Source organism: Selaginella moellendorffii, unplaced genomic scaffold, assembly GCF_000143415.4.
Source record: "Selaginella moellendorffii unplaced genomic scaffold, v1.0 SELMOscaffold_16, whole genome shotgun sequence".
In the NCBI taxonomy this organism is placed as follows: Eukaryota; Viridiplantae; Streptophyta; class Lycopodiopsida; order Selaginellales; family Selaginellaceae; genus Selaginella; species Selaginella moellendorffii.
This window is the reverse complement of record NW_003314277.1, coordinates 1,731,532-1,753,272: the sequence shown is the minus strand read 5'-3', so window position 1 is coordinate 1,753,272 and position 21,741 is coordinate 1,731,532. Positions and strand designations below refer to the sequence as shown.

General features: G+C 46.2%; 8 protein-coding genes and 1 non-coding gene across 13 annotated transcripts; 6 read left to right on the top strand and 3 right to left on the bottom strand.

Moving 5' to 3' along the window:
• On the top strand, window positions 1-2,081 carry LOC9642077 (ras GTPase-activating protein-binding protein 1). Of its 2 annotated transcripts, none has more exons than XM_024675892.1 (9): window positions 1-109; window positions 181-250; window positions 321-464; window positions 523-823; window positions 882-1,265; window positions 1,317-1,426; window positions 1,483-1,548; window positions 1,610-1,670; window positions 1,733-2,081. In XM_024675892.1, exons 2-9 carry the CDS (start codon window positions 212-214, stop codon window positions 1,981-1,983), a joined length of 1,356 nt encoding a protein of 451 aa, XP_024531660.1. In that variant the 5' UTR covers window positions 1-109; window positions 181-211; the 3' UTR covers window positions 1,984-2,081. The 2 variants fall into 2 exon arrangements, with proteins under 2 accessions (XP_024531660.1, XP_002971309.2); XM_002971263.2 differs by having other exon boundaries at window positions 8-109; window positions 205-250.
• A 6,969-nt stretch (window positions 2,082-9,050) lies between these two features.
• LOC9642076 lies at window positions 9,051-9,622 on the top strand. The gene is made up of 2 exons (XM_002971261.2): window positions 9,051-9,110; window positions 9,174-9,622. Exons 1-2 carry the CDS (start codon window positions 9,051-9,053, stop codon window positions 9,477-9,479), a joined length of 366 nt encoding a protein of 121 aa, XP_002971307.1. The 3' UTR covers window positions 9,480-9,622.
• A 2,286-nt stretch (window positions 9,623-11,908) lies between these two features.
• LOC9642074 lies at window positions 11,909-12,594 on the bottom strand. The gene is made up of 3 exons (XM_002971075.1): window positions 12,501-12,594; window positions 12,186-12,421; window positions 11,909-12,043 (listed from the first exon to the last, which is right to left on the bottom strand). Exons 1-3 carry the CDS (start codon window positions 12,592-12,594, stop codon window positions 11,909-11,911), a joined length of 465 nt encoding a protein of 154 aa, XP_002971121.1.
• Window positions 12,595-12,645: 51 nt separating this feature from the next.
• Window positions 12,646-13,486, top strand: LOC112346595 (vesicle transport protein SFT2B-like). Its single transcript, XM_024675915.1, has 4 exons — window positions 12,646-12,719; window positions 12,965-13,210; window positions 13,278-13,316; window positions 13,371-13,486. The coding sequence occupies exons 1-4, from the start codon at window positions 12,646-12,648 to the stop codon at window positions 13,471-13,473; spliced, it is 462 nt and encodes a 153-aa protein (XP_024531683.1). The 3' UTR covers window positions 13,474-13,486.
• Window positions 13,487-13,526: 40 nt separating this feature from the next.
• Window positions 13,527-15,196, bottom strand: LOC9642543. Its single transcript, XM_002971074.2, has one exon. The coding sequence runs from the start codon at window positions 15,191-15,193 to the stop codon at window positions 13,532-13,534; it is 1,662 nt and encodes a 553-aa protein (XP_002971120.2). The 5' UTR covers window positions 15,194-15,196; the 3' UTR covers window positions 13,527-13,531.
• A 128-nt stretch (window positions 15,197-15,324) lies between these two features.
• On the top strand, window positions 15,325-16,792 carry LOC9642073. Its single transcript, XM_002971260.2, has 3 exons — window positions 15,325-16,529; window positions 16,580-16,639; window positions 16,693-16,792. Exons 1-3 carry the CDS (start codon window positions 15,325-15,327, stop codon window positions 16,757-16,759), a joined length of 1,332 nt encoding a protein of 443 aa, XP_002971306.1. The 3' UTR covers window positions 16,760-16,792.
• Window positions 16,531-17,982, bottom strand: LOC9642542 (putative NAC domain-containing protein 94). Of its 4 annotated transcripts, none has more exons than XM_024676072.1 (4): window positions 17,697-17,982; window positions 17,394-17,525; window positions 17,052-17,329; window positions 16,531-16,989 (listed from the first exon to the last, which is right to left on the bottom strand). In XM_024676072.1, exons 1-4 carry the CDS (start codon window positions 17,728-17,730, stop codon window positions 16,798-16,800), a joined length of 636 nt encoding a protein of 211 aa, XP_024531840.1. In that variant the 5' UTR covers window positions 17,731-17,982; the 3' UTR covers window positions 16,531-16,797. The 4 variants fall into 4 exon arrangements, with proteins under 4 accessions (XP_024531840.1, XP_024531839.1, XP_002971119.2 ...); XM_024676071.1 differs by having other exon boundaries at window positions 17,394-17,707; window positions 17,778-17,982; XM_002971073.2 differs by having other exon boundaries at window positions 17,394-17,982.
• Window positions 17,983-18,074: 92 nt separating this feature from the next.
• Window positions 18,075-19,591, top strand: LOC9642072 (nuclear transcription factor Y subunit C-2). Its single transcript, XM_002971259.2, has 7 exons — window positions 18,075-18,290; window positions 18,355-18,448; window positions 18,562-18,629; window positions 18,696-18,890; window positions 18,955-19,089; window positions 19,176-19,240; window positions 19,293-19,591. Exons 1-7 carry the CDS (start codon window positions 18,180-18,182, stop codon window positions 19,300-19,302), a joined length of 678 nt encoding a protein of 225 aa, XP_002971305.2. The 5' UTR covers window positions 18,075-18,179; the 3' UTR covers window positions 19,303-19,591.
• A 333-nt stretch (window positions 19,592-19,924) lies between these two features.
• TRNAP-UGG lies at window positions 19,925-19,996 on the top strand. Its single transcript has one exon. It is a non-coding gene; the product is annotated as a tRNA-Pro (tRNA).
• Window positions 19,997-21,741: the final 1,745 nt, after the last annotated feature.

Sequence of the window (21,741 nt, the reverse complement as noted above, 5' to 3'; positions counted from 1 at the left end):
GCCGTCCGTTGGGCCTTAGGGTAGAGAGGGCTGTTTCGTCGCCGCGAGGGTTTTGGCGAGGGTTTTCAAGGCGCCTCCGCGCGGATCGCTCGATCACGGCACTGCTGAGGTGAGTAGAATCGATAGCGCAATGTGTGGATGATCGCAAATTTTGGCTGCTTTTCTCCACGGCTTTCTCAGATCTGGCGGTTTTCTTGATTCTAGGGGTGAAATGGCGACAGCGAATGCTACTCCAGCGTCTGCTAATCTGGTAAGCACCATAGCTTCTCGAAACTTGGAAGATGCTGATTTTTCTTTCTTCTTTCCCTCTTTGTGCCAAGGTCGGGAATGCATTCATCAATCAGTACTACAACGTCCTACATCAATCTCCAGCGGTGGTTCATCGCTTCTACACCGATCAAAGCCAGCTTACGCGAGACTCTGGTGGCGCAGATGGTCCTGTGGAGACGGTCTCCACTCAACAGGTAAATTCTCGTTTTTTTTTTTTTCTTGTGTGCTACTTGTTGATCTACTCTGCTCCAGGATATCCACGCGAAGATCATGTCGATGGATCTCACCGACTTTAAGGCCGAAATTAAGTCTGTGGTCTCTCAGAACTCTCTCGGAGGTGGAGTTCTTGTCATGGTGACTGGCTCCCTCTCGTGTAAGTCGACCGGGAAACGCAACTTTGTGCAGACGTTCTTCCTCGCTCCACAAGAGAAGGGGTACTTTGTCCTGAACGACGTGCTGCGCTACGCTGACGAAGCACCAGCCGCGAAGACACTGCCATACAGCATGGCCAATGGGGTCGCCGAGTCCACAGTCTCCTCGATCCCAGAGCCAGGTCAGTGTCATTACGCTTCGAGATCAGTGACTGACTCGCGTGTCTCTCTCTGAATCAGACGAGCAGCTGGAAGGCGGAGGACTCGTGCCAGAGGAAACTTTCCAATCCGAAGAGTATGTGGTGCTGGAGAAGGCCGAGGACAAGGCACCCGATGAGCCTGAAGTAGAGGCTGTGGAGGAGGAGCCCGCGGTGGTGGAAGTGGAGACGATCACCCAAGAGACAACTGTGACTCAAACTCAACCTGAGGAGTTTCAAGAGCAGGTGAAGACGACTACGGTGAAGATGTCGTATGCTTCCATTCTCGCTCAGAGTAGGGCCGCTCAACCAAGGCCTGTGGCTCCGAGACCAGCGCCAGTGAGCGCCCCTCCGCAGCCTGCCACTGTGGTTCCTCCTCCGGCCGCCAGCACAGTAGAAGAACCTCCCAGCGACAAGGACAAGGAGGGTATGTTCTTCGTTTTTCTCTCTACTGTGTAATGACCATTGTTTGTCTCAGGTGTCTACATTTCCAACTTGCCTTTGAACGCTACCGAGCAAGAGATTGAATCCAAGTTTGAGAAGTTTGGGCCAGTCAAGCCTGGCTCCGTTCAGGTCCGGTCTATGAAGGTAAACGTTCCTTTCCTTCGATCCAGCTCGCAGCGATGGTGACCATCTCTCTGCAGGCACAAGGATATTGCTTCGCTTTCCTTGATTTCGAAGACCAACAGTCCGCGTCCAGCGCTGTGGAGGTAAAGAAACATTTAGAATTATGCTTTGCATCTTCTGATCCTTATCCCTTGCTTTTCCAAGGCATCCAATAGCATTGAGATTGGTGGCCGGTTTGTAAAGGTGGAGTACAAGAGGGCCCAAGGTACGTCCTTAACGAGCATTTTCTGTCATTTCCTAACGAGCATTTCGTTTCTTTGCCAAAAGGCTCTGGTCGAGGACGTGGACGGGACTTCCGCGGTGAAGGACGAGGCTATGGTGATCGAGAGGGTGGAGCAAGGGGAGGCTACGGCGACCGTGACAGAGGCGGCGGCTATGGCGATCGTGATGGTGGTGGTCGAGGATACAACCGACGAGTGGAGAGCACTGACGAGGCAGGCTTTCGCCGGTACGACTCTCAAAGATCGAACAGGCGTGGTGGTGGCAACAGAGGTGGTCGTAGCAACGCCGCGGAATAGCATAGCGCAGTCCATAGCCTAGCATAGCTAGCGAGAGCTTCTTCTAACAGATTGAAAGGAAAGAAAGGTATTAATGGATGAAGAATTTTTGTGAGCTACTACTATTCGCAGAAACTTACATTGTATCTTCGTGTTCTTCACAGCTTATCAAAATCTCGAGAAGAGGGATGATCTCCAAAGTGGTGTACGAAGTTCTCCACTGTGGTCTACGACCTTCCACGATGGATGATCTTCACAGTGGTCTACAAAGGCTCGGGAGCTTCCGCTTTCGTGCTTTGTCGAGCAGTAGCAAGCTGAGATCTCACAAACTTGCCGTAGGCTTGGAGAGCTTCGTCCCCGCCGAGAAATCTCCTCGTGAACCTTTCCGACGAGAGCATGATCATGTAAGGCTGCGAGAACTCCTTCCTGGCCAGGCCGCTCATGTAGAGCCAGTGCTGGAACGTCGTCCGCGGCACCACCTTTGCCTCCATGCTGAACGTGAGATACGACGAGAAGTGGCAAAGGCTGCTCAGCGGCTGCTTCATCACCCGGGTGTAGTACGCCAGCTTCTTACTCAGGAGCTCGTCCCCGAGGTTGAAGATGCTGGGCTTCTTGCGCAGCAGCAGCGAGCACTCGTCGCGCGACAATCCATGGCGGAGGAGGAGATTGAGCCGGCCTTCCATCGCCTGGCTGTTCCTCGTCAACACTCCCGAGTGCGCGGACAGGAGGTAGTCGAGATCGTCGCCTTTGAAGTCGAGGCTGGCCAGGAACTCGAGCTTCGGTTTCACTCCTCGCTCGATGTTGAGCCCGACCATGGATGGATTCTTGCGCAGCATCAGCCGGACCTTGCTCCTTTGCATGCCCAAGCTCACGAAGTAGTCCACTTTCCCGGAGATCACCTTGAGCTTGCTGGTGGAGAAGCGAGGGAAGATGGTGATCACCCGGCACGCCTGATCGCTGGAGAAGCCCAGCTCCTCGGTGAGATAGCCCACCACTGCGGTGAGACGCTCCGGGGTGACGGTGAGGATCTTTGGGAACTGGTAGATGATCTTGGTGATTTGCTCGCGGGAGAATCCCAGGCTCTCCATCGTCGTGATCCGGGGCTGGAGGTGTTTCTCCACGTCGTACTGGAGCACCATGGGAACGCACTGGACGACCTTGCGGAAGGCCTTCTCGCTGCCGGCCTGCTCGAGCAAGAAGTTCGTCGTCTCCTCGAGAGTTTCCTTGTCGCTGGGACGCATCTGGACGATCCACTTGCTGAGATCCACCTTGAATCGCTGGAAGGATAGCACCAGCGAGCAGAGGTTGGCGAGATTCTGCTGGAACTCGCCGGCATCCACTGCGAAGATCCAGCGCTTGTGCTGGCTCACAATCGTCGCCCAGATCTCCCTGTCCACGCCCAGTGCTGCCAGCGCCGCCGTGAGCTCCTGGAGGCGCTGCTCCACGTCCACAGCACTGCCGGCATTCGCGATTGGGCCCCAGAAGAGCATGCTCTTGAGATCATCGCCCTGGTAGCCGATTCTTTCCAGCGCGTCCAATCGCTGCGCGGCCTGCTCCCCGCTAAGCCCCGAGAGCTTGCCCGCGGTTGCGATGGGGATTCCCCGCGCTTCCAAGGCTCTGCAAAGCTCTGGATCTGGCGCCGGCGATGGCGCTGCTGCTGCTGTTGCAGCTCCCAGTGACGATGATTTTTCCGCGCATTTCGCGAGCTGGCCTACCGTCGACAAGGATCGCTTCTTCGTCCTGGCCACAGACAAGACGATCCGGCGGATCACCATTCCATTCTTCTTCGTCCCACAAACCCTAAATTCACCATTTAGGGTTTCGACTCCGCAAGTTTGATTTTTCAGATTCCAAGGAAATCAAATTTCATGGCAATTTTGATTAATTTTTCAGATTCCAAGGAAATCAATATTCTCTACGTGATTGCACAAAAAAATCTCTTGATGTAGCCAAGCACCAGAAGCTACAGGTTTATCATTCACTCGTTTGCATCCCTCCATTCGCTAGGCATGACTGATCTTGTGGACAGTCCAGATATGAACTAAATGTCTTAGTAGAGCCTTTGCGCAGCACCCAGCAGGAGAAATCCATCCAGCAGCTCCAGACACTGGGAGTGGCGACGAGGAACCCACCACCGCCAACCTGGAGGAACAAGCCGAGTAACAAGATCATCCGGCAGCTTCCAGTCCAAAGCGCCATTTTGATTCAATTATATAGATAATAAAAACTTCTTTTAAAATAAGCCAGAGTATTCTTTTTGCAATATTGACCATAATATTTATTTGTCTTCATTTCTGTTTTTACCATCTTGAAAAGTACTCTTTCATTGCTGTGATGTTACAATGTCATATGAGAGTATATATTATTATACTGATTGTTGCCATTATTTTCACTAGAAGCCAGAAAACAAATATAAAGCAATTCATAGTCTAAGAACTTTCAACATGAGAAGATGTTCATAGTATTAAAAAATTTTAAAGCAAAAGGGCATTTTTCTCTATCATATTTTTCTCTACCACTAAGTTAACTATGTTGCTTATATGGTGTATCAAATTAGTTTTAACATTTGAATCTCGACATATATAGCAAATGCTTTCTTAATTAGGAACTTGATCAACCAGTCTAGAGTGGGGGAAAATTCCAGATCCTCTCATGTTGAATGTACATAGTTGGGGAATCCATGTGGGTTGACCCGGGAGCACCTCAAGCCCCAATTCCAAGCCTAAGATCCTCTGAGCTGACCCAGGAGAAGCCCTAGCCATACACATGGCAACATAAAATAGTTTTTTTAGGTTTGGCATGAAATGAGGCAACAGTGTGACTAATGAAATTTATGAGAGATGGATTCATTACATTAGCCCTTAAAGGACAATCAAGTAGCTCAAGAGCATCTACAACAACATCAAAGGTACAACCACAAGTTACAAATCAAGTAAAAGTTAGAAAATTTTATATTTGTATTTATGGTGGATTTCTAGGAAAATTTGATATCTTTAGCATCATTTTCCATTTTAAATTCTCATTTGTTTACAAAACTAAGTCTTGGGGATGCCATGGTGAGCTAAAATCTTCATTTCATTCAAGCTAAAAAATGTTTTTTTAGGAAACTCAAATGAATTTGGAATTTATAGAAATTCCAGAGGTAAATATTTGATATATTAAATTGTGTTTCTAGAAACATGTTCAGTGTAGTTTATGCAATATTCATTTGCTCAACAAGGTGTTTTCACCACTAAGACTTCTTTTAAGTCCACGAGATTTATTAAATATGAGTTTCTCAAATTTAAACTTTTAGTTTTTTAGAGTTTGCTTTTCCTTTTGCATTCCAATTGACTTTGGTTCTTTCTTCATCCATAACTATATCTCAATAATAGGGAATACATCTATAAGTTGCCTTGACACTTTAACTTTTAAACTCTCAAATCCAGACTGATAGAAGTAATTCAAATGATTATAAACGAAAGAGCGAAACTAGAAAAGGAAAGATGCAGACACTAGAAAAGACACTCTTAATTACACTAAATGTTTAGATGATGCAAAATATAGAGATGGGTTTATAGAGAAGTCTAAAGGGAAAGACAATATGTAGAAGTGGATTCAACAATATTATTATAAAAATAAATATTGTTAAGACCATCTTTAATGTAAGAAAAAATGGGAGGACATAAAGAATGTTTACTTTAACATTCAGAAATGAGAGTTTGATATTCCAAATAGGCAATTAAGCTATTAATACATATCAAATAACTAACGCATTGCAACTTGTATTGCATTGCATTGTAACTTCCCAAAAAAACTCTACAATGAAATAAATTAACATGTTTCAAAGAGTGGTATTACACATTTAAGTAGCCTTGTTTCTAACACATCAGGACAAAAAATTGTTGCTTCCAATAGGCATGATACACTATAGACTTAGCCATCGCAATCAAGTGAACCCTCACAACCAATTAAGCTTTTGCAACTTGAAAGTATGCCATTTATATTTACTATATAATTTAGAAACTTAGATCCAAGTCAAGAGCCAAGATTGGCTTCAAAGAAAGTAAGGGACAGCACTTTAGAAATTGATCTAAAGAGACAGTGAAGGGATGGTAAAGATGATGGAGAACAGTATAAATGAAGTTTGTATAGGATCTTTATGAGCAATCCATGACAAAGCAATAAATAATGATTAACACTTTGACTTTGGAATCATAACAAACATAAGAATGCTTAATCTACAAAATGTGAGGGAATAATTTACTTGTCAAATTGACTTATTTGAGATGTGGATTAGGAAGAGAATATAGCTTTTTCATTGGTCTAATCTCAATACATAATCCATTATAATCTTTCTAAATCTAAATCCAAAAGTACTTCCAACAACATTATTTTCTTCAATATTATAATCTGGATCATGGCCAAGGTATGTATATCAATTATGGGCATAACAACTAGTTATGGGCCACTAATACCTTAACACAACCTTCGATGTCAAGTTAAATTTTACACTACTGACCTAAGCAAGGAACAACATAAATCTCTCAGTTTAGCAAAATGATAGTTTAATGCTATTTTTCCTTAATTCAACAGTGTTTAAACTTTAGCTATAATTTGGAGAAAAACAATGATCTGAAAGAAGAATAGATCATGCTCAAACCAAGGAAAATTTTGTTTTCCACACTCAAAGCACCTAAATCATTAAAAAAAAAATGAAAATCCAAAACTTAAAACATTGGAACTCACCTTACTCCATTTGATTTCGAACCCTAAAATTTTAAGTTTCTTAGGAAGTTGTGAATAACCACAATGAATCCACTAAGGGCTGGTTCCTCTGAAGCACCTTTTTCAGTTGGCTAACATGAATCACAGAACGAATCCAGGCAACAGTGAATGAGGCAACTGCAACCAGTAGGCCACTCTACTGATGTGTTCTAACACCTTCAAGATCCTTCACACAAGCATTCTAGCTCTGTGTGACAGTAGTAGCACCTTCAATCTCGTACTCTAGAACGTTGGTCTTTTGTAGCTTGCACTCCTCAACAAACTTTGCTGACACAAAGTTCTCACTTCTCCCATTGTCTAGTAAAATCCTCACTGGACGCTTGCCAACCACTCCCTCAAGTACAATGACTTGACCATCAGTACAAGACTGATATGCACAATTGAACTCGCAAGCAATCACTGAAAGATGCTTCTTTTGTGAACCACATGCTCCTGCATCAACCATGCGATGATTTTAGCTGAAGAAATAGTAACCAATGGATCTGTTCATGTTGGGGACAAAGTCACAGCAGTTATCACAACAGTAGCATCCACTATGTAAAGAGCAGCACCAGATTGACTAAGCAGAAATTTTAAATTTGGTAACCTTCAAAGCAGGCAAGCTCCATGTTCAACTGGAACGTGAAATGCAGAAGGTTACTTCTTATTATAAATCACTTCACATAGCACAGATTTGTGGAACTTCATAGCAGTGCCGCTCAAAAACGACTTTTGTCACAAAAATCTGTATATCTTTTAACCTATAACCCTAATCAGAAAAGGCGCCATGTTCATTGGAGTGGCTTGCGCAAGGTACAGAATTCACGAGGTGCACTGAGTGGGACATCCTTCATTTCTGCGGATCGTGAATCGAGTGCGAGGAAGAAGCCGTTGCGGAATAGCAAGTTCAAACTTCAGGTACGCCTGCAGAAGAAGGGACAAAAATCGCCGAAGATCCCAGGCGATCCAATTCATGATGATGGGCAGAAAATGTTAATTTGGCTGCAGTATCTCTGGTGCAGAGAACGGTAAAGGTCTGAAGTAACTTAGCTGAAACTCCAAACCGGGCATATAGTGATAGCAAGAGGTTACACAAGAATGTGCATTGCCGGTGCTTAGCTCGTCTTTGGTTCCTGAGAATAATCTCTGGCTGCCATGGAGAGAAGAAAGACTTGGTTGACGTGAGACCTGAAGAGTTCGTGTATCAAAAGAAACTAAAACGCACCAAGAAGAGCCTTATCTCCCACCAAGGAATGGGAGTGACAATATGCATTATGGTTTCCTTTTCTTGGTGGGAGACCTCCGGTATGTCAGAGACATGCGGACAAGACATGGAAGTTCATAATATTGCGTATTGTTTGCGAAAGGTCCAGCCGCTATCAATTCGGCAATCGTAACTACAGGTAACACTACGTGCTTTCCAGAAGAAAACAATCGATTCTTTTCTCTTGTTTTGCAGGTTTTGTCACTGATAACTCTGGGGAGCCGATCAAAGACGCAGGATTGCTCTCCGGCACCTTCGGTGGAAACCACATCAATCCAAACGCGGCTGCTCATCCGGGCCTCGTCTACGATGCCAAGGCGCCCGAATTCACGGACTTTCTGTGTGGATTGAGGCAGGAAATACGAAACGTCTCTACTTGAAACCATCTATTCTACACGACGACGCAGCAATCTCAACTATCCTTCCATTGCGATCTCTTCGCTCAAAGAAAGAGGATCATCCACCGGCGAGTGACAAACGTAGACGACGACGCTACCACGTACCGAGCAAGCGTGGAGGCTCCGGACGGTGTTTTGGTATCTTCTAAATGGCTCGCAAAGATAAAGTATGCTTTATCTTTGGAGGAATTTATGTGCTTTTCGATTTTACGAATTCTTTTGCAAATCAGTCTAGACTTTCATGGTGGTGCCACCCTCGCGCCCAGCAGTGTGGACACACTGGATAATCTTCGTGATTCTATCTATGGGCACGTAGAAATCGATGTCTCCTGGAGTCTCTTCGCAGCGGTCTTGCCCCAAAAAGTGTCTAAGTTTCGATTCCATTTATAATCTAGCAAATTAAAAGAAACACGCAAACTCCTAAAAATGTCACCGTGTATAGCTGGCTGGACGTTGAAAAATGATAAACTGAGCTAGATTTCAATATTTACTTGTATAGTAATGTAGTCGACGTAGAAATTTTGCATTCAAGCCGCAATGTGGAGTCATGTACTAGCTGAGTCGTCAAGATAAGCGTCGCTCCCAGGACTATATAAACAAGGCCTTTCCAGAGCTCAACTCATCTCTAGTTAAAGTTGTTTACTCATTTTCTTCTTGGTTATTTCTTGTTCTATCCCATTATGGCATTTCGCGAGGTTTTCTTCCTGTGTATGCTGGTCTCGACCCTCTCCATCACCCAGGTAAGAAACTCTCATTCGATTGTCCGGCAAGAAGCTCACAATTTGGATATCTTGCTCTTACAGGCTTGCCAGTTTTCTCGATCCTGCACTGATATCACCTTCGACAGGAATTCGACCGTGATGAGAGCCATTTGCAGCACATCCAATTTGGAAAGGAGGAACGCCTCCATCGATGTGAACAATTGCGTGGGCAGCAGCAATGGTGTCCTCGACTGCTCATCCAACTTTGCCTCACGATGCATCAACATCAGCTTCAATGGGCTCAACGTGGCTGCCCGTTGCAACCGCGGGGATGGCGTTCTCGTCTCTTCCAGTCGCAATCTCGACGATTGCATCCAGAACGTCGAGGGAGTTCTCCAGTGCTGCTAGATCCTTTTGGATGATCAAACTATATCCATATGATGAAAGATGAATAACTGAGTGATCTCCCACATGATCTCTCCTTGTGATGTTAATAAAAAATGTTTGACACGTATGTGTCTCTGTTTTGATCAAATAAAACTTACTCACGGAAGTTGTGGGGCTTTTAAGACAGACTGGAAAGCATTACTTGTACAACTTTTTTTCAATTTGTATAATGAAAATACTACAAAGACAAATCGATTAATATTAAAGGTATATTATTTCTAATAAATGAGAATTCCCTCCTTATCAATGTGCCGTTTCATCAAGGATTAAAATCATAAATGTAGTCGACATGGGCTTGCTGCTCCTGATCACCAAAGATGATTGACAACACACCATCATACATGTCAAGAATATTGTCTTCAAATACAGGATTATTTTACCTCTGGTTCGGCAAATTTTGGGGTGAAATTGGACAATGGCGACCAATCCAGCTGATTAGCAATCGTAGCATCACTGTAAAAGATTAAATCACGTACGAATCAGGTTACACGCTTGGACAGACACACATGCAAGCGAGTGCAGACATGGACCATGATGTTTCAAAAGAAACACAGAGATCATCAAATCCAAGCGAGGCATATTCAATCGAGATTGAAGAACAGGCGTACATGTTTCATTCTTCACTGGCCGAGAGGTCACACTAGCAGCCACCAAGAGGACGAAGAAGAAAAAACTTAGTGCGCGAGACATGATCTAGAGTTCCTCTTGCAAAGAAATCTATCAAAGAGAGAACGATGATATGATCAGCGTTTGTGTTGATATCGTATATATGCTGCCGAGAAAATGTCAACCACTGAAGAGCCGCCACGTCGACATGCAAAGCGGCAGTTTTGACTGGATGGCTGGAAACCAGACTTCCAGTTAGCTTTTCCCTCTCCAATTTTACTGGAATTCACTCGCGATAATTCTTTTCATATGCTAATGTTTATTAACTTCTGCACTTTCAAAATTCTAGAAGCGATGCCACCAAAATGGCTAAAGCTCCCAAGATCCTGGAGGGCCTTCCACTGTTTCCACCGGATCTTTCGTCAGCTTGGAAAGCAGATAGTTCCGGCACCGCGGTGATTTCACAACGTCCCCAAGGTGACTATCACCATACACATCTTGGTTGCGGTACCACGTCCACAGGGCATGGGTATTGTTCTTCACCTAAAGAGAAAAAGAGCAAACTTCGATCGATCAAGAGGTTGAACTCTCGGGTTACCTCCAATACGCCGTGACCAAAGCTTCCATCTTGCAGCACGCTCCATTCCGGCTGCCTGTCCCAGCAGAATTGATTCGCCGCTGGCCCAGAGCCGAAGTTTTGAGCACCTCTTTCTATTGCCGCCATCGCCCACCACGATGTAGAGCGCGGGTCCAGCTCGTAAGTGTAACTCTGTTCATCCTCTCATAGGCATGGACCTGGAAGAACACCGAGGATTTCTGTCGAGATCGAGAAGAGAGAGGGATTTACATGGCCATTGAAGACAATGTCGACGCCGGCATTCTAGAAAAGCTCCTCCATTTCGAGACGCATGCGACCTGTAGCTATTGTACCACGGCGGATGCCACGATCCAGGGCGTGAGGAGCCTGTTGACGCGATCTTCCCAACTTAAAGAATATCTTGTCACAGTGTTTACAAGTGCACTTAATTTTTTATCAAATTATACACACTTCACTTATCCACTCACTGATCACTGATAGGGTCCCTTCACTGATAGCATGTAATTTTTTTATTTTCCATCTCGTCGACATCATTACTTGTGGGATCAAACCTGATTATCTGAGTGTGACCTCCAGTTTTTAGTCTCGAATTTATTTAGTACGGAATCAGTTCAGCTGATGAACAAACAAAACAAACATATCAAACATGGTCGAATAAATAAAGCTATATGCTAAAGGTGATATTTTTGTGATAGTTTAGAAGTTTCTTTATTCATTCATCCATGGTAATGTGAATATGGAAAGGCAAAGAGAACAAGAAAAGACATAAGAATAAAAACACTAAGAAAATTAAAATAAAAGAACTTACATCCCGAGGGCCTTCATGTTATTTCTGTTAGTTATTAACATTGAATAGAAAAATAAATTATTGAGTAAATTAAAATTTGAACTTTTAATAATTTTAGCAGAAATAAATTCTGAAATTAATTTATTCTAATTTGAAAAGTGTTAATATTGTAATAAAAATAAAATATCTAAAAATATTAAAACTATAAAAAAAAGTCTAAAAGGTTAAATTTTATAACAAGAATATAAAGACACATACTAAGATATGAAATTAGTGTCTGATTTTTTGTAAATAGAAATGAAATTAAAATTGAAACATTACTATAATTGTACATACTTGAATTGATGATTAGGGCGGAAGTGTAGCTCTATTTATACAGGGAGTGTATGAGGTGGCTAGTTATATATGAGGTGGCGAGAGGTGCGTGGACTTCGAAAGAGGTGCGTTGCGACTAGGACCCTTAACTGCAACGTCTGCAGGTGATAAAGGAGCTAGAAGCAGGCTAGCAATATGAACATATACATCCAGCAATTTCTGCATGAACAAAACCTTAGAAAATTCTAGAAAATTGAACCATGAACTAAGAAATATGCCACAGATAAAGCCAGCAAAGAAATATATTTAAAAAAACAAAAACATAAAACATAAACTGGGAAATATACACGCAAAACCCTACTTGACCGCTTTTGCAAGCAAGAACAGTCACCACAAGCTCCTCCCCATCAGATTTCCTATCGAGTGCTTCCTCAAATCCGGCATGAACTGACGATATCACGAGCTTCCTCATACCATCCAGATTGAACGTTAAGTCGGTAGAAAGGAGCTGAATCGATTGACAGACGCGAGCAAGATGCCGCTCCCATAACAGCAAACAGGAACCTCCATTTACAGTCCTTGTAGTCGTATATGCACCTGATTCAAAGCATACAGAAGAAACAAAAACTCTGCAGAAAATGATTCAAACTGTGGTTTTGGAAGAATGCGGAGCTACCTTGAGGCCTGGAGCGCAGAAACGATACGGCTTGCCCTGGATCGTCCGGCTGCAGAGCGCCATTGTCCACCAGAAGGCGCCATCCAGCTCTCATTCTTGAAAGAAAGAACAAAACAATTTTTAGAACTCTTGAGTTTTAAATAAAATGGACAGGGTGAACAGCGCCGTGGGAAGCCTGCGGAATTTCGTCGGCTGGATCTCCGATGGCGAGCTGCCAGAGTAGGAATCACTGCTTCCTCAGTTCGGCCAGGGCTGCAGCTTGACCGCGCGTCAGGTATGTATTGATATATATTTCTTGCATTCTCATGAAAGGGGGAAATCCGAATCACGAAATCGCAGCGAGCTTATGGATTTGTTGGCTGTTTAAGCCTCGGATTGTTCTGTTCCTTTCTGGTAAGCGAATCGATCGATCAAGCTTCTGCCTCAAATCCTTCAAACATGAAAACGTTCAGTCTTCTCTGGTGACCCTCCGGCCTACAAAGTTCGCAGTCACTTACACTGTGTCTCATTGGGAAGGTAACGACTCCTTCCTCATTCAATCGATCGATTGAGCTTGGTGTTAATTGTTCCAGCACAGGATTTCTAATCGGGCCGAAGAAGCAATTCAACATGATGTTTGATCCCGTTCGCATCCTGTCAACCATCATCTACCTCTTCAGTATCTTCCCAGCCCTCTTCTATGCTCTTCACGTAACAACAGCAGCAACAACATCCATGTCCATAATCCAAGCGTAACTAAACTCTGCTCGTTATGTTTGCTTTTGCAGCTTCACTGACGCTGTTGGCCATCCTCATCGAAGCTTGTGCTTTGCTCTGGTAAAATCTTTCTTCTTCCGTTCTTTTCCTTCTGATTTGGTTGTTGTTTCACAGGTACAGCCTCAGCTACAATCCCTTCGCTCAATCTGCAGCAAGACGATGGCTTTCCAAACCTTTTGATATATTTAGGGCTCCTGATGCGGTCTGCCAATTTTGAATTGTAGAAATAAATGATATTAGATAATTCTCTGCAGTTACATAACCGGGTGAAACAATTAAACTGGGACTCCCATCACCTTCTGAACAATGGACCTAAGTTTTCTCAGAAGCCGTTCATCCTTCAGCACATGATTTTGAACACCCCGCCAGTTCTGATACCCACCATTCTCAAAAAGATCAATCAAGGTGACAATATAGACGGTTATGTTTTCTAGAGGTATCTTCAGATTCAAGACACTCTCAACTTCCGCCTTAAGATCCAGCACTCCCTTTGCTTTAATTCCATGCTGATGTTTAGCCGATGACAGAGTGACTTGGTACAAGTCCAAACACACATGACCCCCTCCCTTCCGAAGTCTGAAGGCATCCCAAGACCGCTGTGTTGTTTTCGTAGGCCAAAACATGAAATCCCATGGCGCATTTTGCCACTGCGTAGATTCTTTAGCCTGAAGACGGTCAAATCGTTCCGCCTGAACAGGGTCACCCTGACCGTTCGCATACACGCACTTCGTCTGGAACAAGCCGCCTTTGGGCAAAACCTCCCGACACAGTAACTCCAGGAAGTTGGCCCTAGCAGAATTCAATGTCGGATTGCCCGAAAACAATAGAAAAGAGGTCAGACCAGACTTGTGAGTCTGGTACAGATTCCGAAACACCTTCTCGCTCACATGCTTCGAAGCAAACACATACTTGTACGTCCTGAAGTCGTTCCTCACCATCATGTGCAGGATCTTGTGCGAAGCCTCATCCCTCTCACTCACTTGCGCTTCAACGACTTTGATGATGTTTCGGGAACCATCAATGGCATCGGTCAAGCTCTTATCAGCCTCTTCATCGCATTGTTCTAACACAAATCGGGCAAGCCCACCCCACCTCTTGAATCTTTCTGACCAGAAAGAAATGCCGAGCTTGAAAATCTCCTGGTCCGCAGCCGCCAGTTCATCTGATTTCCAAACAGGCATGTAGAACACCGTCCGCCTTCCATCCTTCTTTACCTCCTTGTAATTCTCCAGCAGAGGAGAGCACGTAAGGATGAGCTTGCCCAGAAACAATGGAGGAAGAGGGAGCCGGCCATCAACCAGATAATACAACTCTTTGTCTGAGAGAACAGCCCGAGAGTCAAACTCCGAAATTCTCACCCCTTGCCCGTGTTGGAACAAAGTCCGTTCTCCGGCCTTGTTCTGCAACAGAATCTTGCAGCCCCGATGGAGAAGTTTCCACATGACATAAACAAGGAAACCAGACTTTCCGATTCCAGGATTTCCAACCACGATCGCCCGAGTTTTTCCTCTCTGGAAATCAGCCTCGATTGCTTCCCAGATGAGGGAGTAGCATTTCCTTTCTAGAATACGTGGCGACGACGACGCCCAAAATGCCTGCACGAACTCCCCAAACTCAAGAATGTTCCAATCCTTGTGGGGCTCTTCATCCTCTTCCCCTTCATCGTCCACATACATCCCTTCTTCATCCGTACCCCCTTCTTCCCCTTCTCCTTCATCAACCTTTTGCTTCTTGGATTCCTGCATGGAGGCCATATTGAGAAGTTCGCGCTCTTCCGATTTCATTTCATCGTCTCCCACTTCCTGCCTGCTATACATGACCTTACCATTGTTCCTTACAGGCCTCGGCCACGATTTCAGGCGAGTGATCACTTCCTCGTCCAGCACGAACGGCCGCATCATTCGGCAGCCCATCAATTCGCTGACCAGGTCCGCCATGGCTTGATTAGGGGGATTTAGGGTTTCTCCTTCGTACGCTGTGCTACCGCGCACGACATCCTTTTCGGCGATCGCCTTTGCCCTAAACGCATATACCAAGAAGATGCCGATTACTAGGGTTTGTCAAGAACATGAAAGAGACCAAGGCGAGCTTGGCATTTCTTTGCTCGCTGCTGGAATCGCTGGGCGTTGCGGGCGTCACTCCCGATCTCCTCAGGCAAGCCAAATCCAACGCGCCGTGCGCCGCGATCAAGCTCTGGCGCCCCCTCCACGACGTCGTCTGCCTCCATCTCTGCTGCTTCCCCTGCCAGGAAGATCACCGCGAGCTCGAGGGTTTCCAGGAGATTTGGAGGAGCTCGGGCGTCTTCTCTGACGATCACGGCGACGGCATTGTGGGATTCGTCAAGTTCTATGTCGCGCTCTGGGGGTATCTTCCCAGCTCCCGGTTCTTCGGCCTCCCGATCGACACCCGCGAGAGCAGGGAGCTCCTCCTTGCTCTGGGATGGCTGCTCTCCCACTGCGACGTCTTCTTGCGTGGGATCGAGGCGCGATCCAGGGAAATTTCGAGCGCCATTGCGTCCTCCTCGATCGCCGCCCCGTTCCCGCCATTGCCCCGGGATGTCGCGACGCTCGCCGGCTCCAGGGCTCGCGAGGTGGAGCTCGGCGTCGAGGAGCTCGTGTCCAAAGTCCTCCACTCCGCGGCACAGAGGGATCGAGAAGCCCGAGAAGGATTTCTCGCGGATCATCTGCTGATGCTCCACGGGAGGATCGGTGTGATCCTCAAGTCGATCCACTCGCTCCAGGCGTCGAGATTTCGGCGGATACACGAGCTCAACCAGCTCCAGCTCGAGGCCATCCGCCAGAAGATCCAGCACAGGCTCTACACCCAGTTTGAGCTCCATCTCTTGCAAGATCCAGAAGCCGCTCGCGATCTCCAGCGCGTGCTCGAGGCCGAGAGGCAGCTCCGATCCGAGCTCGCCAGCTTCCAAAAGCACGAGGAGAATTTCTGGAACTGGATGGCCGACGAGAACGACGATGAGATCGCCACTCCGGCTCGATCGTTAAAACAAGAGCCCAGTAGCTGCTGTGGTGTCTCACAGGAAGAGCTCATTCCAGTGATCCAGTTCCTCAAGGACCCCAAGGATCAGTGCGGTGTATCGCCGGTTCCAAGCGAGATCCTCGCTGTGCTAGCTCCAGCGTTCACGACGATGAATCACGCGTCTTGTTCGTCCAAGAAGCGTGGCGATGATCGAGCAGCGTTTGGGCGGTTGAGAGACGCTGGGTTTAAGTATCAGCCGAGTTCCACGCTCACGACTATCGATCAAAGCATCCAGCGGTAAGATCAAGATCAACTAACTACAATTGCTTACTTCGATCTTCCTGCAGGCTTGAGGAAGCAATAGACAAGTTGACGATCGGTCACAAGGAATTGCGAGATCAACACAGGTTGGACAAACTCTCTTTGTTTCTCTCGCTAAAACTTTTGCTAACTTGCGTAGGATCGCGATCGAGAGAGAACTAAAAAGCTTCCTGGAAGACGAAAGCTTTGTGGTCGTTGGTTTATGATCTCAAGAAGAACCCCCACCTCGTCGATCGGCGATCGGTCAGGAGAAAAAATTTAGCGTCTGTGCTTCGCCGCCACCACCATCACTCAACGTATCCGACGCCGTCATTACGTACTCGAGGCTGGGTTCCTCCTCGACGCCATTTTTGCTCGCAGCAACAGAGCCCGTGGCAGAATTTTTCCTCGGGGACCAGCGTTTTCTAAAGATCCTACACACGGACCACGATTCCTGCTGCACAGAAAAGTCATTTCTGGGTAAGATGAGAGAGAAAAAAGACCTTTTTTTTTTCTTACCTCACAGCTTCCCTGTGCAGAACTCCCGATGGTTGGAAGACGAAATTCGTGCATGACCCACTCGGTCTTGGTTGCCTTGGTTGCTCTTCCTTTGTAAAAGACGAGAGTTTTCTTCAAGCCGACGCAGCTGGAAGTTTCCACGGTAGAAATTGGACGATCCGGCCCCGTTGCCTTCCAAAATCCACTCTTGGTGATCCGGTTTGGTCTCAAGCTGTTCCTAAACTTGTGATCTCGCAGGCAAAAAAAGTACCACGCGTTCTCCCCGCACACGGACAGTTCTAGGAGAAATCAAGGACGAAAGTTAGATCACCACGAGAGGAAGAGAAAACTTGGCTTGCTTACTTGGAAGTTCCCAGGGATCATAGTTATAGATGTCGAGCGGAGTTATAACTTGGAAAGGAAAAGCTTTGTCCTGGATTTTCCTCCGGAGATAGAACCCGACGAGCTCCTCGTCCGTGGGATGGAACCGGAATCCTGGAAGAATCACTTCAGCCACGCTCTCACGCATTTTTTTCTACGATCGAAAGACAGAGAGAGAGAGAGCACAAACTAGAAAAGATCTGGAGAGAACGAAGGAGGAGATCTGCTTAAAAAGCCTGGGAGGAAGCTAATGAATAGAAAGCGATTCGCGACAAGAATGCTGACTTTGGGCATGGCTGATAGTGGTTGACATTAGCATCAGTGCCTGCGATCGAAACTCCCAAAGCCTCAAATTCAATCGTGTACCTGTCCTCTAGCGGAAAATTCGTGAGATTGCTGGGCCGGGCTCCACTTCTAATGCCTCCAATCATCTCCCAGTAGAAAATGATTGAGAGTGTGCGTCCATGCGAGCGAACGAGGCGCGGAGCATCGGATCGAGCGGAAGAGCGCCATTGCGCAGCTGAATCCACGAGGACGATCAGGGCAATCCAAAATGATTGGGGAGGGAACGAAGAACCCTAGTTTGCCCCACGTGGACATTACGACACGTGGCAGCATGTTATTGGCTCTTGCATGCCTTGCTTTTTATTTTTTTAGGGCAAGGCGAGTGCCTCGTATTCTAAGGCGGGGAGGGCGCTCCACGAGGAAATTTCGACAGGTGTGTGAATCTAAGCTCGCGCCGCGCGATCATCTGGGTTCTAGGTCGCGATGGCCTCTCAATCGCCCCAGTCGCAACAGCAGCAGCAACAGCAGCAGCAGCAGCAGCAGCAGCAGCAAGGCGCGCTCCAATACGCGCAGGGGCAGCCGCAAGATCAACAGGTAGCTCCCTCCATGTTCCTCCCTCTGGAACCATAATCTGTGAGAAAATTCTTGCCCAAATCAGCTCTCCTTGCCGATTCACCACTACGAGCAAATCCAGAAGCAGCAGCTACAGGTTTTCTGGCAGCAGCAGATGCGAGAGATGGAGAAAGTCACAGGTTCTCTCTCTCGATTTTTTTTCTTTGTTCGCTCTGTTTTTTCTTCTTTTTTTTTCCTGGAGCGAGCGGTCTTTTCAATCTTTTCTGAAATATATATTTTTCTTTGTTCCCAGACTTTAAAACGCACCAGCTTCCATTGGCTCGGATCAAGAAAATCATGAAGGCCGACGAGGATGTCAAGGTAAGCTTGCTCTTTTACTCGGATAGTGTTTTGTTTCATGGAGTAACTTCGGTAAAATCCATGTAGATGATCAGTGCCGAAGCGCCAGTTCTCTTCGCCAAGGCCTGCGAGCTCTTCATCCTCGAGTTGACGTTCCGGGCTTGGATGCATACCGAGGAGAACAAGCGCAGAACTTTGCAAAGGAACGATGTTGCCGGAGCGATTAGCAGGGCCGACATCTTCGACTTCCTCGTAGATATAGTTCCTCGCGAAGAGCTCAAGGTAACTTTCCTTTCAGCTTAGAGATAACTTTCTCTGAGACTCGAGCTCGCCACCGCCTCTCCAGGAAGAAGGCGTCGCAGTTCCATGGCTGGGCATGACGGGCGAGCCTGTCCCTTACAACAACACAGGTGCTTTCTATCCCAACATGCCCGGGCAAAGCATCCCTGCTCAACCTCTCCACCATTTCATGTCATCACAAGTAAGAACAAAAGAAGAAACTCACTATCTTGTCCATGATCGTTCTACGTTTGCTCATCTAAATGATTTCCTTCTTTCTCTTCGCAGGAAATGATGGCTGCGCAACCAGGAAACTCTCAGGGATTTCATTCTCAGCAGGCTCAGCACTACGAGTAAGAAATCTTTTTCCGACTTGTTTGAAGATTTTGATATTTGGCACTGCAGGAATGAATGAGCGATGCGATCGATAGAAACAACTGACAAGAAGGAATTTGTCGATAAAAATCCTCAGCCAAGAGAATAATTATTAGCAGTCATTATTTAGTTTTCTTCCTAATAAGCCTACTTTATAAAATTTGCGAGTGGATCACAGGATGCACCCTCATTGAATATTAAAAAAAGAAAAAGAAAAGTAGATGCAAAACTGAGAAGGGATCACTTTATGGGTGTGTACTTTTGTGTTGGATCCTCTTATTTACAAGGAAGAAATATAAAAAATCCAAAGGAGGTGTGAGCAGTGTTTTAAACATTGCTCAAAGGTGAATAATCTAGCAATGTTTAAAATCTAATTGATCATTGCATTTGCAGAGGGTGGCAATGCTGTAAAACAAGGATGTACATGAGCAGCACCAGCTTGGACGCTTCAAATTCTCTTGTCAACAGGGCATAAGAACCAATATTAGAACGACAGGACTTTGTTAGGCACAGTCCAGTTCCGAGGATGGAGAATCTGGCACAGAAGTATGGAGCTGGAATTGCACTGATAAATCTAGGAAATCCCCTACAGCCCAGCTGCTCAAGTGTTTAGTTTTTCATTTCACGATGTATTGGCTTTGAACAGATGCCGTTAATGTATTGGGCATTTGGTCTAGTGGTATGATTCTCGCTTTGGGTGCGAGAGGCCGCGAGTTCGATTCTCGCAATGCCCCCCTGACATTAGCCTTTTTTTTCTCTCGAAGGCTGGGAAACTTTCAGCTGAAAAATAAGGTTTTTACGTTGTTGACTTCATCCAGCCAGCAAGGACGATTGGCGCAAGGGATCGCCCGTGGCTTCCTACGTCTTTTGGAAATCGTATGCCAAAATTCCATCGTCTTTTGGAAATCGTGTGCCAAAATTGGGAAACGAATTGATATGCTCTTGATATAAATTTCCAACTTCCGATTTTCTTCATATTGCGATGGCAACTCCAAGCTCAAAGGCGATCGCTCAAAGGAGTTCTCCATTATGTTCCTGGGAGCGGACAAAGATCTGGTGGATGCTCTAGTGGGCGCTCAGATTCTTCCACTTGGCTGCTTCCTGGGGGCAATCCGCAACGCCTCCTCGAGCAAAATCCCTCTCTTTAGCATCCACTCAAGCATCGAAGCGCTGACAGAAGCTCATTTGCATTGTAACAAGAACATTGTCGCTTCTCTCTCGCCGCCTCCGTTGTTCAAAGCTGGATCAGCTATCGCTATCGCTCCCTCGGGCCGGCCTCGATCAAATGATCAGGTTTGTGGCCACAAAGGTAACTGTCAGCTGACAATTAAAATATCAGGAAAACTGGTATTTCCGAGAGCTTTCATTTATCATCACCAACGAGCTCAAGATCTTGCCGGCATCTCCTTTCAGAGTTGTGGAGTTGCTGCAAGCCTCAAGGAGGTGGAGCGCCAAGAGATCTCTGTCAACAAGAGCCAGGTTTTTCTTTTGGAGTATCCATGGGTTTGCGAAATCTTTTGCAACAAAACTTGCATCTTGCTTGCAGGTTATCCACTCCTACGAGAATCTTTTTCCAACTCGCGTGCATTGGATGCCGTGTTTGGCTCTCAAATCCTTGGCCGAAGGGGATAAGATATAGTTTTGCTTTGTTGTTAAAGAAACAAATAAACGTTGTGAATTATTTTTTGTTAGATTGGCATAACGAAAGCCAGGATCATCGGTGTGATGAAATCAAAGATCTAACAAAACAACCACAGCACTTTTTCAAAACTTTCCCAGCCTAATAGTAAAACTCACAGGGTCCCAGTCTCTTCCCCTTGAACGGCATTGCAGCAATGATTGACGACGTAGCTCTCTGCATCGACACGAAGGTCGAGCATCTGGCCGAGATGGGCCAGTGTCGCCTCTCTAGCTGAATTTCAAAAAAGAGTCTAGAGGGCTTGGCCGGGCTATGATAGGCCGCCAGGATGCCGCCGTATCCCACCGCCGAATAGCTTTCGCGCCACTTCTACTTGCCCGCTTTGGGAATATGCTGCGGAGAGTGTGGCATGCTCTCAAACATGAACTCCGCGAGTCGCTCGTTATGGATACTAGCATACAGTCCGAACTGAAGGAATATCTTTCGGGCGTGAATTTTGCCAGCTCCAGATGGCAGCATTGACTTTTGCCGATCTGCTGTGTCGCGCGGGATCGCTGGACGACCCCATGGATCTCATCGCTGCTCTGTCCCGGCTCTGAGCTGCGTCGCGCGGTCGCGAGGGGCAAAATATAAATGCCATGCCATGGCACTGGAGTGGAAGGATTTCAGAACAATTGGATTGCGTGGATGTAGTCTTTGGATCGCCTGGCAACACTTTTAAGTTTGGAGGCTGCAGTGGCACGAGGATGGAAATTATCGGAAACTTGCAGCCAATCTAACCTTGGTCTTGTAGCTCTGTTTTTTCGAATCCAATCACGAGCCAATGGGCGTGGCGGCTGC